Consider the following 15,328-nt stretch of genomic DNA (forward strand, 5'->3'; position numbering starts at 1 on the left):
GGTGTAATTGGGTCTAAATATAAGCACACTTTTTTCGGGCGTGTTTCTTTTATTGGGGAAAAGAGCTGTTCGAAATAAAGCAAATTGCTTTCTTGATTGATTTACCTACATCATCAAGGAAAAACAGCGTCAAAGCAATAATAGATTTACACATTAAGCCAAAAATACAATTCACTTTATAAGCAGACACGCAAAAAGTTTAGTCTTGCCCCGAATTACGCCGGTCCTTGCTGTTTAGGTGTCCCTAACAAAAGGTGATCGTTAATCACGCACCTTTTGTCCCAGAATAACATTAGGTGCTTGAGCAAGGTTAAGTTCTAAAAGAGAATTACGTGTTTCTGTACTAAGCTAACCGAATATATCCTAGGTTATATGTAAATTGTAAAAATGTAATCGTGACTACGCATTTTAGAACGCCATCAAATAAATTAACTTATGGGTGTCGCTCAAACTTTGACACGGCAGCTTTGTACTCCTAACTATTGTTCTTACGTCAATTAAAAGCTTGGCGAAGGTATTAATAGACGATAATTAAACAATAGGTACTGTCTGTCTGTCTATAGTTACTATTCAAACATCGACCATGACCGTTAAATAGAGAATGATAATTTTGATTCGTAGAGTATTGAGTAACACTATTAAATCTACGATAATCTGAAGCATTACAAAAGAATTATCAATAAAAATGGAAGTGCTATAACGTCAGCTAATACCAGTAATACCACGGTCACGTCAAAACGTTCAATTGAAATGTTTGCCTCACAAGTTATCAGAAGTCGATCTTTTACGTGTACAACTATGTTCTAGCTTGACGTTGCACCATCTTCATAACCGTTCTGCGTATTTGTAGCTACCGATTATCTACCTTTACGTGGAATATTTAAGTTGGAATGCTGTTTGCCGCCCGAACACAGAGATTTTCCTAGCTACTTAGGTAGCACGTCTGTATTTTCCTGGTTAAATTTACATGTCTAATCTATCATCATCATCCTAGCCACAGGAGTTTACTGCTATACATAGACCCCTATTTATTAAATGAGTTTATAAGATACCTTTCAGGCCAAGGCAGTAAGGTATAAGACCTTTTGGGTATAAATAAAATCGCACAAGTCTGCCAAAAGAAAATTGAACTTAAACCCCAAAAAAAAATGTAGTACCTGCCTACTCGATCACTCGACCAAAAAATAAGCAATGTTGCTTCAATTATGGTAACAAAGTGAGTTCAACGGTTTAGCTGGAGTCGCTCGAGTGTAATGCACGTTGGTATTCTCAGCAGTCCACAGACCGGTTATGTAATCCTCGCATGTGTTCCCGACTAGAATAATTAGTTAATTAATTACACTCTTACTGCGCATCGTGGCGTCTAGCGTCGAGACGCGTAAATGACCATGGTTACACAACACAGCGCCCATAGAGAGTTGAAACTTTGTTAGTAGTGTTGCCACTTCTTGCTACTATGTGCAGTTCTGATCAGAATCTCGCGAAGGACAAGTTTATTAGTCACGCCTTCTGAATTCGTTACTTTCGACGTTTTCGTGTCGTGTAAGCGGCACCTGTGAACATTTAGAAAATGTTTTTGCATGCCATTAAATGTCAGACAGGTTTTATGATCAACTTTACGTGTATTTGCACATGTGTGTTATGCAATAACTTTATTAACAGCATAGAGAGTAATTTTCTTGGAATAAAGAAGGAAATAATATGAAATCTTCCTGCAACGTAAACTTCATTGTTAATTTTATGGTCGGAGTATAAAAGGATAGGAAGACGTTATTTCTGTTGTTGATTATTTTATAGTCACTTCGTGCTTCCACCTATTACACTGCAGTAAAAAGCATCACTAACGGCCGTTTCCAATATTTTGTCTATCTGTTATTTTGCTTACTAAAGATAAAATTTTGACATTAGCTCCATGCAAGCAATGTCTTTCTCAAATTCAATAGGAACGACCGTACATGCCAATGAATTAGCACAGGTACACTTTAGCTTGAACAAGCTGAAAAAATAAGTGAAATTCAATTTGACGAAAGTTTTTTTATTATTGCAGCAATCAACAAAACCGTCATGGTTTCAAAACAAACAGGCTTTCATAGTTATCAACAGCATTACAATGATTACGATCGTCATTCACAACGGACCGGGCTTATTCATACCATGATCAATGATATCTTTGGCACAGATCTGAGCAGATGAGATTGCGCTCCGAGCAGATCGCCAGACGAAGAAACTGCAATCGTTAGGGATAGGACGGTGAAAGGGCTCGAAAGTGCTTGGATTACATACAAATGTGTTTGTGGAGCCCCGAACTAAAGCTTTGGGCACCTGCTATGTCCGATTGTACGAAGTTTAATACAAATATACTTAGTATGTACTAGCTCTTAGTCTGAAGAGAAAACCTTCGAATGGATTAGGTACATTAAATTTTAAATCTATCTCGGGCTATCTATTAGCCTTACTAATACCCTTGGATTGAGGTTTAAATTAGATTTTATAACGAGCTACAGTAATTGATATTAATTATACCTACATAGGTACCTACGTACCTATTTACAGAGTAATATATATGGCTTGGAGTTTCAGTTTGAAAGTACTAAGCAGGGACATAGCCTGAACGTTTATTGCTTGCTCTGTTGCATTTACATATCAGTAAAACATAGAATAAATATGTTGTTTCATTTGAATACTCTTAAAGAGGCGTCTCCAACAGGATACAATTTAAAATGGATTCTTCCAATTGCCCACTATACTGTATAGTTTTCATTTTATGGCGAGAAATAGTGCCCTTACTATTTATAGTATACAATATTGCTTCTAAGTTTATAAGCATTATCTAACGGTTCCTTTATACTTAGGTACTTAAGCGTGAGTTGATATTTTTATATGGGTACTTAGATATTATCATACATAAATAAAATCTATTTTATATTCCCGGATTGTTATAAAAGATTAATGCACAATGATAATTAGCTCGAAGAATTTTGGATCAAATGCTTTTCATCAATGATTACTCGTACAATGGAAAAAGCAATTTAAATTATTGTACCTCTGTTAAGCTGAGCCGCTAATAAAAACAAACTTATGTAGTTACCTGCATAGCATGGAATAAGAATTCACCTACAAATGTCTCCGCGTAATATTTTTCCTGAACCTTGACATTTGCGACGTTTACCTAAGTTTTTATTCAGTATTATGAAGGACTTGGCTTCACTAAACCTTGATATTAACATTCCTTGCCGTAATAAAATGGGACTTTTCTAGATTCAGGGTATTTTTGTAGCTTTGGCTTTCGCAAAAGTTCGTAATGATCCTACGCAAAATATTCAAGAAAATATAACGACTCTAAGTAGTTCGAGATTTCGAGGTTGAAAATATTATTATTTTTGGCAAATATTCAATTTTTCATTTCTAATCAAAGTTATTTTTCTTCGTCCTCAGACATCGACCCTTACCTTCCATTAACCCCCATAACTCATGTTTGTACTTATATCTAAGTATTTTTAGAAACTAAATTGAGCTGTTTGCAGTTTTGCACGAGACTGTCACAACTTTCTATAAAATTAACATGTCTAAATTGGCATAAAAGCTTTTACTATAATTCATTTCTAGAGCTGGTGATAAATATTTATATTTCTTCGATATTGGATTAAATTCAAGTCAAGAAATATCATGATTAATTGAATAAGATATTAAATAAGAAAATTACTCTTACAAATTCGTTCTTTTGGAAAACTCCGTGTAGTTGTTACAATCAAACTATCTTAAGTTATTTCAACGGCCCTCATCGTTAGACTCCGAATTGCTAATAAAACAGAAGATAATAGATTCGAATGGCGCTTAACAATCCCACAAGTACAATAGACTGTCAGTGAAGATCCGAGATCCATTCAACTGAGTATCCGGAACATTATCCTCGTGTACATACTCGTAATTTCACCTTGCTTTCTCTCCTATCGATGAAGATGATCTTGATAAAACTAGGTAATGGTGGGCTCGTAATTTTCCTAGGAGTTCTTACATTACTAATGACAAAAGGCAAGCAATTGCGAGGCAATAGCTAGTTATTCTCTAGGGGCTTAATGAGAAAATGTACGGAGAACCTACGCGCTGGAATTCTCATTTTATTTCACCTCCCGACGTTTGCTTTTACGATATTGACTTTTACCAGCTCAGACTTCAAGTATTCGTACCTAGGCGCGGTTCAAGACGACTTGCCGAAGTTATTGCTAGGCATGTTACAGAGAGAGTGGAAAAGCAATTTTACACGGACCAAAAGTTAAAGTTTACTACAAACTACAACATTACCTAACACAATGAACACAGACTTCATTTTGTTCGCCGTTGTAGCGGAAAAACAATCGGTGGGAATAAGAAAATACCCTTTATCGTGATAAAATGCTTATCAGTATGCAGCCCCGGCGACACGATAAAGAAAGTAAATAATGCAACAACGGGTACATTTCCGAGCCATTACACAGGTGCAGCCAGGAGTAATGAAGGCAGTCATTCGATTCCCGCATTTCTTGGAACAATCGTCGCAAATCGCAGCGACTAGGAAGTCGCGAGATTGCCTAGCAATTCAAGTTTTTTGTCCTAACAATGCGATTTATAGAGAACAATGCGACATTGTACATACGTATAATGTTCATTAGAGAGAAAGTTTAACTTTAAACAATAAATAAACAATGAACTCGCTTTTGTTAGGGAACATTATAACTTGTTAAGCTTCAGCGTGTTGTAGTAATTTCGCATTCTTTTTCCTTTAGCGGTTGGTATTCGAAAGAAAAGCGATATTGCTTGCCTACGGGCAACGCCTAGAAACCATGTAGGTAGGTAGGTAGGTAATAACATGTTTGTGTTATGGTCATGGTATTGCAAAAGTACTTTTGCTACCGACTGGGCTGTGAAACAAGTGGTTTGTCATAATAGAACGTACTTTAAGTAAGAATATGTCTAACAGATTGGATATATAAAGATAAACGTATTTAGGAAATACATATTTTCAAATTAAACAAATTCAGTGCCGAAAATGCAGCATGAAACACAAATGCGAGAAAGGTCACAAAGTTAACACAATTGTACCTACATTTTAAAGAAAAACTGTTTGAATCAATTAGATTCCCTATTGTCCTCTAGTAAATCGTGTTTAGTTGTCTGCTCTAAGAAGTAATTGCTGGTAAAGTAAATGTCAATAAAATGTACGGCCGTGCCGCCATTGACCTAGAAAGCTAGCACTGAAATAACTTACAGCGACAGATAGGTACTAGACGCTTAACTATCTGCCTACACTCATAAAAAAATTAAAACGACATCAGTCAATCAATTTTAAAATTGTGAGTGTTAGCTATTGTCAGTGTTCACATTATTATGTTGGGTACTAAGTATATTTTTTGTGCAATTTATCTCTATACAATCATTTTATAACAACTTTATGTTGTTACTTTCAAACTTGTAGTGTACGCAAGAATCTTTTGATAGCGGCTTTTGCGAACATTGTTAAGTGATAACAAGGCTAGAATTCTACTGTGTCATATCTGGAGCATCGTTTAACACATGACATCATACAAGCCGAGAACTTTCAATGGGAGATGAGCTTAGCAAGCATCCTACGCATTTGTTATTGATTTCTAACATTGAATAAACTTTCCACACGCTCCGATAAACTAAAAAGTATCTCTGCAATTTTATTTTTATATCACTAAAATATCGCTCGTGAATTTGTGTATAAAATTGTAATATTCTGTGTTTTTTAAGCTTTCAACAAATTGCTGAGGTAAGTATAAAAAGGTACTTTGTTTGCGTTTAATTTAAAAGCAATTTAAGTATCTATTTATATTTATTTTGTCACTTATTCATGTGGAACACAGACCGGTGTTCCCACAGTAATAAATACTTCCTTACTTTTTCTTTTTTACCACAAGACAAGACGCGGATGACGTAATCGGTAAAGTGCGACAAAAAATAACATAAAAATGCACTACGCATGGCGTTCGAAGGTGGCTTTATTGATATTAGAGTTGCCGGACTTACCGTATGGGTAAAGTAAGTGCTTTAAGTTGGTTCTACGTGATTTGAACAGTTATGAAGAGAGCAGGAAGCCGAAGGGGCGAATGATCGTGAAGCCAGTGTGTCACGAGTGGGGACAGTCGTGCCGGACATCACTCGGTGAAAATCACCAGCAATAAATATTGCGTACTCTCTATTGCTCTCTATAAACCCATTGTCCGTATCACGCCTAACGGCTATTTATTTTAAAGATAAAGCCGCCATGTTTTTGTTTGTTGTGGCAACACTGGACTGATTTATGCAACGTTTCTATTAAAATGGAATAACTTTCTGCTTTTTTATTTATTGAAATGAGTCATTGATTAAATACATATAAATGCAAATTAGTGTAAAGAATAGCATATGGTTACCGTGTGTCATGTCTATTTATAATACGCTAATAATATAAAGATTTGTTCAACGTTTTATCAGACTGGTAGTGATTTGATCCTAGCCTGACCTTTGAATTAGCACCTAAGAAAATAAACATTTCCTCTGTGATATTTACTTGTTAGGTATATAAAAGTGATGAATTTTCTTTGTGACCCGTTGTACTTATTAATATTTTTCAGGTTCCAAAGCGCAGCTTTTGAATGCTGCCAGTCTATCAAATTACGATAAACCGATAAACCAATCAGAAAACATTTGGCAGCTGAACTGAACAGAACAGACAAAAAAGGATGCACTATTAAATTAAAAACGACAGGTGTAATAAAATATCTGCATACGCGCATAATTTGGTTCAACGATCCATATCAATGGCGGGTACAAAAACAACGAATTCCCAAACATCTCGAATTACGTGTGAAAGTAAGAGACAAAGTAACGATATCCAACTAGCTTTGCAAATAGTTTTGTTTCTCATTCTCGAGACCACATGCACCGCAATTGTAAACTGATCTACTAAGAGGGAAAGTCTCGCATTGTTTCTTTTTTTCACATTTGCAGGAAGAATTTGATACTTATGTGGGATAATAAAAGTACACGGTAAGTAAAAGTTGATAAACTTATTCACTTACTTAGGTACTTGATTTATCCAACTACACCAGTGTTTTCCTTAGTGTTTTTTCCTAGCTAAACTAAAGGTATACTAGGTTCTTACCGATACTTAGGTAGGCACCTATATTCTAACTTCTAATCATTCATCAACAGTATTGCACAAGGTCCATATACCTATCTACATACCTATGTACTTGCATACTGTGTCATACACAAAGTTATTTATAGGTATGGCCAACACTAATTAATTACTTATGTATTCCGCTTCTACAAGACACTTCACACTTCAAGGTAACTAGTACCAAACATGTACAGTACCTACTATCTATTAATAACTTCCAGGTGCACTAAAGTGCAATACGCCAACAAACTTACAGAAAGCGAACTTAAAAATTTCGGCCCATCGGCCCTGTATGTCGCAATAGTGAAATCGGAGGAAAGCCATAAAAGGTTGTAGTCCTTACATAAGATAAGATAAATTAATAAATTGTCAGTAAAATAAGGTTGGGTGTTTATAAACCTTTTTTTATTTTAATAAATATCCGTTGACGTAAAACTTGTTCGTGCGTAACTTCGAATTGAATTATTATTTTGAAATAATGCGTTGCGAGTGTCATTCGGCGCGCAGAAAACTATCTACGACGAGCTATTGTAGTTTGTACACAATAGACAACGAGATAACGTGGAATTGTATATAAACGTGTAAAAAACACAACATTGTGGACTTACATACTTGGATATAAAAAGATACAATCGAAAAATACTGAACTGTCGTTTTCAATTGAAGCTTTCAATTTTCCAGCTTGTAATTACTTTTCATTTCTGCTACAGCTATTCAATGTTCGAAGACACCATAAATGTCATTGTTCCGCTGTTTGCTGTTTCTAAGAATAGATACACATAAAACATAACATAAAATCATTAAACATGACATGTGTGACAAAGTTAACTCAATAAAAGATCGCAGCGAGGAAAGTGAGTTCCACACATTTCGCGTTACAAAAAGCTATAAAGTAAAACATTCCAATCTCGTTGATAGGAAAGCTGCATATAATCATGCATAAGTACATTATTAGTTAATTGCTAGGTTAGCTGTGCATTGGGTTGGAAACTCTCGCCCGCTTGGGTCCACGGCTCGATGGTGAAAATATACGCCTTCGTAAGTTGCCAACTGCCACGATAATTACACTTTATATGTGTTGCGTCAATTGCAATTTTACTTTTGTCATTTAACGATTCACGTGTCAGAAGTACTTAAATAATCGTAATCTTGAATTTATTGCTTTCTTTAAGAGGTGTTAACCTTTCTTCACTTGTATTACGGGCATTCGTGTAGTGAATTTTCCTTAAGCTTTGATACCTGTACGATTTATATAAACGTAGACGTGCGATAATTTCTTATTGAAACCTTTTTATGCTTAACCGTACTTCACTTTGGCCGTTGACTGTGTATATTCTGTCAATCAAGCATGTATTCAGTAAATAGACCATTGATAAAGCTTAACAAAAGCTTCATACCTACCTACAATTCACATCTGCTCACCTACTTTAGTACTTTTATTTTGAATACCGACCGATCGTTTAATTTGATTTCGCTTTGTGCATCGCGACTTCAATTACTGAGAAAGCGCGAGCACCGAACAATTCATTTTTCTGCGAATCACTCCTATTTGCTTTGGTGGTCGTTTTAATTTCAGGAGTTATTCGTATTGTCCTCGAGAGAGGAATTCGTATACCGTTCGTGTTCGCGGAGCTGATCTCATATCTGAGAAAAGCGTGACTATTGTCGTTGTGGATTAACAAATCCAATAGATCCATCAGTCGAATGCCTCTGTAGCTCTGTTTATTAACAATCTGCTTATCATTATTATTGCTTAAGGCTTCACGTACCGTCATTGTGAAATGTTTACTTTTTGTTACCTACAAACCTTTCGAAAACTTGACAGCGAAAAGTAAGACAAGTCCATCACATATAATTTCGTGTTTAGCAAATATGTTATTATGTTCACGCAACTAGGCAACATAAAAGGGTGTAGGTACTAGATAAGAGTAGTTCAGGTCAGTGCACCTCATTGTGGTTGGGCAACAATTGCCGGCTTGTGGTAGTATGATGCCGGCTGTTAATTGTCGAGGAATATCAGACATTACTATCTGGCGAGGGTCTAACAGCCTCCATTCATACACAGTCACGCCTCGAGAGCTTTGTGAATTGTGATATACATCGCGGTTTGCTACAAATCGATGCAATCGCGTTGTTTTAAATTGAATGCGGCGCCTGCGACAGCGCGGGCGACGGAATTCCTTTGATGGCGTTTGCAGTTTTATTTGTTGCTTTTATACAACTGTCATTATGTTTTACAAGACACTATGTTTGTTGTCAAAAATAATGTAAGGAAAGTTATGCAACTTGTTATTCTATTATCAAAACATGTATTGTACTTTTCCATATAGGTACAGGTGTGTGACTATTATTACGACATCTTTTCATTCACAATTACTATTGCTTACAATTGAATTGTTGTCAGCTGTATTCTTTATAATGGTTGAGAAATTATCTGCCTGAAGGCATATTCATAGTAAGAGTGTTTGCAAACATCGAATACAATGTTAGCAAGTATGTTACATAGGTCGTGACAATAATGACTAATTCTTAAAGCTACGTGATCAGTTAATTAAATAAAAGTGTAAAGTGCAAATCAGTGACTCTGCGAATGAGTCGTTCGGCCATCGTCCGGCTCACCCTCCATGCTCAATCAATCGTTAGAGCACGAATGCATCGATTGTACACTTTGTTTTGGCAGCTAAACAAACAATGAAATAAGTCAGAAAGATGGCAAACATTTAACAAAGTAAGTAAACATATCAATTACTTGTATCCAAGTGAGGTAAATAATTACTTAGGAGCTGCCAAAGACCCCGGGTGACACAGGGCAGTTTAGGCTTCGCTGCACAACGAGCACTCACATAAAAGCTTTAAACAGATATAAGTGCATACTTTATGTTTAATGATATATTATTATGGCTACTCACATTTTGTTTGAGTCCTCTGCGTAAATAATTAAAGTTAATGATTTCTGCTGCTACGATACGCTACGAAGCTACGAGATGTCGCGTAGCAAATAATTGTTATGCGAGTTTTATATTCGTACCAATGTACTTATTGAATCTTAAATATTTTTCAATTATTTAGCATATTAAATATTGAAAATCTTACACATAAAAGTGAACGACCCAGAATCGCGGTATCTAGTTTTACTTAACAAACAAAGTCTAAGTTTTATGTTAGAAACAGGTTTTCATACATGTATTGTACGAAAATGTGTGTCAAAAGTCATGCTAGATTCTAGATGCACCGCACATTGTATTTTGTATGGATTACACCCGGTTATGGTACAGTTAGTGCAGTTTTAGGTGCCTTACTTCTTGTAGTGTAAATAATCTTTAGGTAAAAATAAGGCGAAAGTAAATTGATTTGAAAATAGTTAATTAAGTAATTTGATTTATTTTTATTGGATAGGTACCTGGTGACACCGCTTACTTGCTTGCTTAAGAATGGTGCGTTTTGAACTAAACCCCAAAAACGTCATGCAGTATTTACTATTGACCTTTAATTTTATGATGGATTTAACGGCATATGCGACCGTTAACTGATGAAGAAGAATCACGATTGTACCTATCTCTCATAAAATTATAACATTTTATTAGTATTTTAATATAAACTCAAAACTGCTCGACCTCAACATCATCGCTTTACTCAATCTTCAAGTTGTTTGACCAGTTTTTTTACGACATCAGCAAAAGCATAATGAGTTTCTGATCACTAAGAATATAGGCACGCGTAAAGAACGAACTTATATTGCACCACATTTTTTACATACTTACGTACATTTTTAAATTAATTTGATGCTGTAATTATGTCATATTATAACTGCCACACTCAGAGTCAGTTAATGGTTACTTAAGTGGCTCCTTAGTATAGATTTAAAAAAGCTCACTCTCAGAGACAGTTAATGATCCGTTAGCATCCCTTAATGACAATTAAAGTTAAGTAAAGCAAAACCTTTACTTAACTTTCTAATGATTGATTTTGACATTTATGTTTAAGGTTATAAAAGTAAATAAAATATTTTAAAAAGTCTCAGGAATAGGAATGTTTTATCAATAAAGTAAAGATGAGTGATTTGCTTGACTTTATTGATTTTGTAGACTATACCAGAAGGTTTAGAGTAGTGGGGCCAAATAAGAAGCCCAGGAGGAGTAACATTAGAAGTCTATAGGAATTTATAAGGGTATTTTTCTATCAATGTTCAAGCAGTCACTGGGACAAACTTGGAATGTTATGATCTAGTAGCTCGGTGGCCTGGCAGTACCCATGATAGTTTTATTTATAACAGCAGTGCAAGTAAACAAAGACTGAATACTGGTGTGTTAAAAGGGATAATTTTAGGGGACAGCGGGTATGCAGTTAGCAATGTGCTACTGACACCGTTTTTATCACCAAATTCAACTGCACAAGAAAACTACAACAGAAGCCAAATAAAATATAATGTGGAATACTGTGGAAAGAGGCTTTGGCATTTGGAAAAGAAGGTGTCCTTGTCTCCAACTTGGCATGGGCATTATGATGGATACAGTTGTGGCTGTTATATGTGCTTGTGCGACATTGCATAATATTTCTTTACAGGTTGATGATTTGGTTCCAAAGAACTGGGAATCTCCTCATATTGAGAATGATGATGTTGTCCTGATGAGTGAAAGGCGTGAAAGCACAACCAACAGCAATGGATTTTTGGTGCGACAATCTATAGTTGATAGATTTTTCTCATAATATAATTTTTAATAAATAAAAATCCATAAAATAAGAGGAATACTTTTTTAATTGTTGAACAAGAGGCCAATTATATAGTACAAAGTTTATTTGACTTCCTCGTTGATCTAGTGGTAGCAAGCGCGGCTGCTGTGCTCGAGGTCTCGGCCGGTCGGAGGTCGGGCCGAAATCGCTTTTTGAGTTTTCTTAAACTTTCACAGAGCAGCCCGTAGTCTGGAAGTTGGTGATTGATTCCTGATTGAACTCCTGTGTTATACTATCCCATGCTGCTTGTTTCTTGGCGACTGACTTGCCATCTGTTATTTAAGATTCCACGATTGGTCTCTTTTTAACTAATTGTGCTAACAAAGCTTTTTCGTCCGCCGTGAAAGTAGCCACACGTTTGCGTGGGGCTCTTGTTCCTGAAGACTCCTAAAATGAAACAAGCACAAGTTAAATTCTTCAAATACAAGTGTGCAGCTACTAATGTACATAGAAACGAAACTTACCATGATAATATGTTAAGATAAAGCTATTTATTTCAGAGCTTATCACACCTTTCCACACACTTTTCTTTCCTGACGGTTAACGGAACAAGAATTTTAAACGTAACGTTGACACTGACAGTACAATATTGACAGTGATACCAGAAAAAAGTTTCCATGTACTTTACATCATTTACATGAAAATAGGTGTTTTTACGTAAAAACGATGCCGAAATTAACAAATTCTTATTTCTATTGTTGATACACAAGGTTTTAATGTATTTAAATAACAGTTTTTGCTACTTAATAATTTCACATTTTAAGGTGCGGCTACACCATTCGTTTATCGATAAGCATTATCAAAGACAATTTGACGATACTCTGCCCTACGGATACTTAAAGCTGTCATTAACTAATGAAAACTTAAATTTCGTCTCTGGGATGTATCGTTCATTAACAGATTTAATGATAATTAGTTAAGGACTCGTTAGGACTAATTTAAGTATCCATTATGAGTGTGGCAGTAAGCTATTAAGTAACTAGGTACTCGTATGTATCTGTTCGCAATATTTATTTACATATTACACCATTGCTACGCTGCAGTAGGTAGCCGTTTTTGCAGGTGCGTTGATAAACAACAGACAAACAGATGTGAGATTTGAAGGGTAACAGCAGATGTTTTGGGTGTTAAAACCTTTTTGCCTAAGTTTTTATGAAGCATAAATTTTAACCTGTATTCCGCATACCAACTTTGAATTTCGAACGGAACGTGCACTAATGAATACAAATGTGGATACTTCTGCTTAACCCTTCAGGAATATAGTAAAGGTCATAACAGACTGTCAAACTTACCCTCCTGACGGCTCCGCTAACAGTACTGGCTAGGCTCTCAGCGTCATAATGACGAGAGAACGAATAAGGGCCCGGATGACTCCGGGATACGCATTGCCCCATATGCCCGTCACACACAACAAACAAATCACATGTGTCATACACCACTTCACTTCACGTTCTCACGATACAAATCTGCGAAAGACATAAAAGAATTTCAAGTTAGGTAAGTCAGGATCCTACCTAGTCCGAATTTTAATGCGAGCGACGCCCACGCAGCGTACTAAATTGTTATCGAGCGTGTTTAACAAATATGGGTAGATGGAAAAAATACTGTGACACAAACGATGTTTGACTGCGAGACACTTAAGTGGACCGTGTTTTTTTCCTTTGTTCCTCCTTATTTCCATATTTAATTGTAAGTAAATATATATGTAGGTAGTCGGTACTTAGCGTCAATTAGCAACCAGGATGTTATAATAATTTATCAGAGAATACCTGCGTCAAAGTTTTGTATTAAAAAAAAAAAAAACTTTTTATATTCTTTATCTTTCTATTGCTAGAAACAATTTGTATCTCAATTCTTTATCATGTCCCAAAACCGAGAAGCTACGAACTCAGAAGTCCAGTCTCAAAAACCAATGAACCGATTTCAATAAACTTTTTTATTCGTCTGGCCATAGTTCAACTCGGGTCATACACAAAGAATCTTCACTTTGGTCCAGATAAAAGATTCAAATCGTTTTGTTATTTTTTTTTTCTTTGAATATAATCACTGTGCAAATTATAGCCTGATCAAAAAGAGTTCTTATATGATTGTTTACATTTAAGTATTTATAAAAAAAGAAACATTGTTAAACTGTAATCAGGACTAATATACGATGATAATATAATGTTTTTATTTACTAAAGGTGTTGTTCGACACAATAACATGATGAAGCGCGATTGTAGATACTTTAATCTGTTGTGAAGAGTTAAAACCGAAATGATTAATTTGTGATTCAATAACTTTTTATCATTATCATGATTACGACAGCAATTAAAAAGGCGTAGAAAACTATACACAAGTAATCTTTTTTTAATCTATTTCTCATAAAAGTGTATGATCAGCCAGCGTGAAGATGGATTTAGTTAACATTATTTTAATTTTACTAGGTACATAGGTAGGTATACAATTTAGATGATGCATTGTTCTCCTAAATATTCGAGGCAAATTCGTGCTTCTTCCTAATAACTTACAAATTATAATCTAGGTACAGAGGATCAAAGCGTGAGTAACGTTTTTTTCTTAATCCCGAAGGCCATGTCAATACAGTCGTGGTCATAAGCTAGACATTTAAAACCATGTCCTTATAACATTTTATGACGATTTTTATTCACATTTAATAACTTAGTTCCTTCGTTATTAATATAAACAATCACAGCTTATCGTGTTTTATTACTAAAAATAATGTTTAAAATTAAAATAAATCACCGTACATTTAATCACAGTGGGTAAGTAATGTTTGTGTAAATAAACAGTCCAGCTGATCACACGTGTTGATACAAAACAAGGTCCTTGATAGTTCACATGTTGTCGAACTTTACGTTACTGTCGCGAGTACTGCGCGTCGCGCGCACTGCGCACGGTTGAAGACTGCGGCGCGCGCGCACCTCACAACGCAACCGGCACCGCCACCGCCACCGGCTGAGTCTGTTGACTCATTCATGAGCTGCTGCGAACCCTCCCATCGGGGAATACATAATATTTGAATTAATTAAAACTCATTGCGTAAGTTCGTTATGATTTAGGTGCATGATTGACGTCGAGGTTATGTGAGATTGCTGCCTGTCTTCGGTAAGGTAATGGTTCTGCTTGATTAATTAATTTTCATGTTGGATTAACTTAATATTACAGTGTGTTTATACCTACCAAGGGGCAGCAAAGGATGAATTTCGTACACTTGTAATTAAAACTGCGGCTGCCTCCTTCGTCTAGGTAAGTACATAGCGTAGCACGTAGCCTCAGCTTCGATTTCGGGGTCGAGCCTGCCTCAGCCTGCATACCGACTCCGTAACTTAGCAATAAAGTTAGCTAGTAGCATACACGTTGGGCACAAATAACTTTGGGGTCTGGCCGGACTACCTACCTAAAGTAATTTTTTATGGTAAGTATTTCCTTTAT

At 35.8% G+C, this 15,328-nt stretch overlaps 1 protein-coding gene across 5 annotated transcripts in view; it reads right to left on the reverse strand.

Annotated features, from left to right (window-relative positions):
- The window catches only part of LOC110384005 (uncharacterized protein), a 76,011-nt gene extending 61,125 nt beyond the window's left edge, over window positions 1–14,886 (reverse strand). For 2 of the 5 annotated variants that reach the window (XM_021345014.3, XM_021345015.3), the window contains exons 1-2: window positions 14,644–14,874; window positions 13,186–13,359 (exon numbers count right to left, since the gene is read on the reverse strand). In XM_021345014.3, the coding sequence (XP_021200689.3) occupies window positions 13,186–13,287 (102 nt within the window). In that variant the 5' untranslated portion in view covers window positions 13,288–13,359; window positions 14,644–14,874. Of the gene's footprint in view, window positions 1–13,185; window positions 13,360–14,643 lie in introns of all 5 variants that reach the window. The other 3 variants (XM_021345013.3, XM_049838597.2, XM_049838596.2) reach the window with 3 other exon arrangements.
- Window positions 14,887–15,328: the final 442 nt, after the last annotated feature.

Source organism: Helicoverpa armigera, chromosome 12 (genome assembly GCF_030705265.1).
Source record: "Helicoverpa armigera isolate CAAS_96S chromosome 12, ASM3070526v1, whole genome shotgun sequence".
Classification (NCBI taxonomy): domain Eukaryota; kingdom Metazoa; phylum Arthropoda; class Insecta; order Lepidoptera; family Noctuidae; genus Helicoverpa; species Helicoverpa armigera.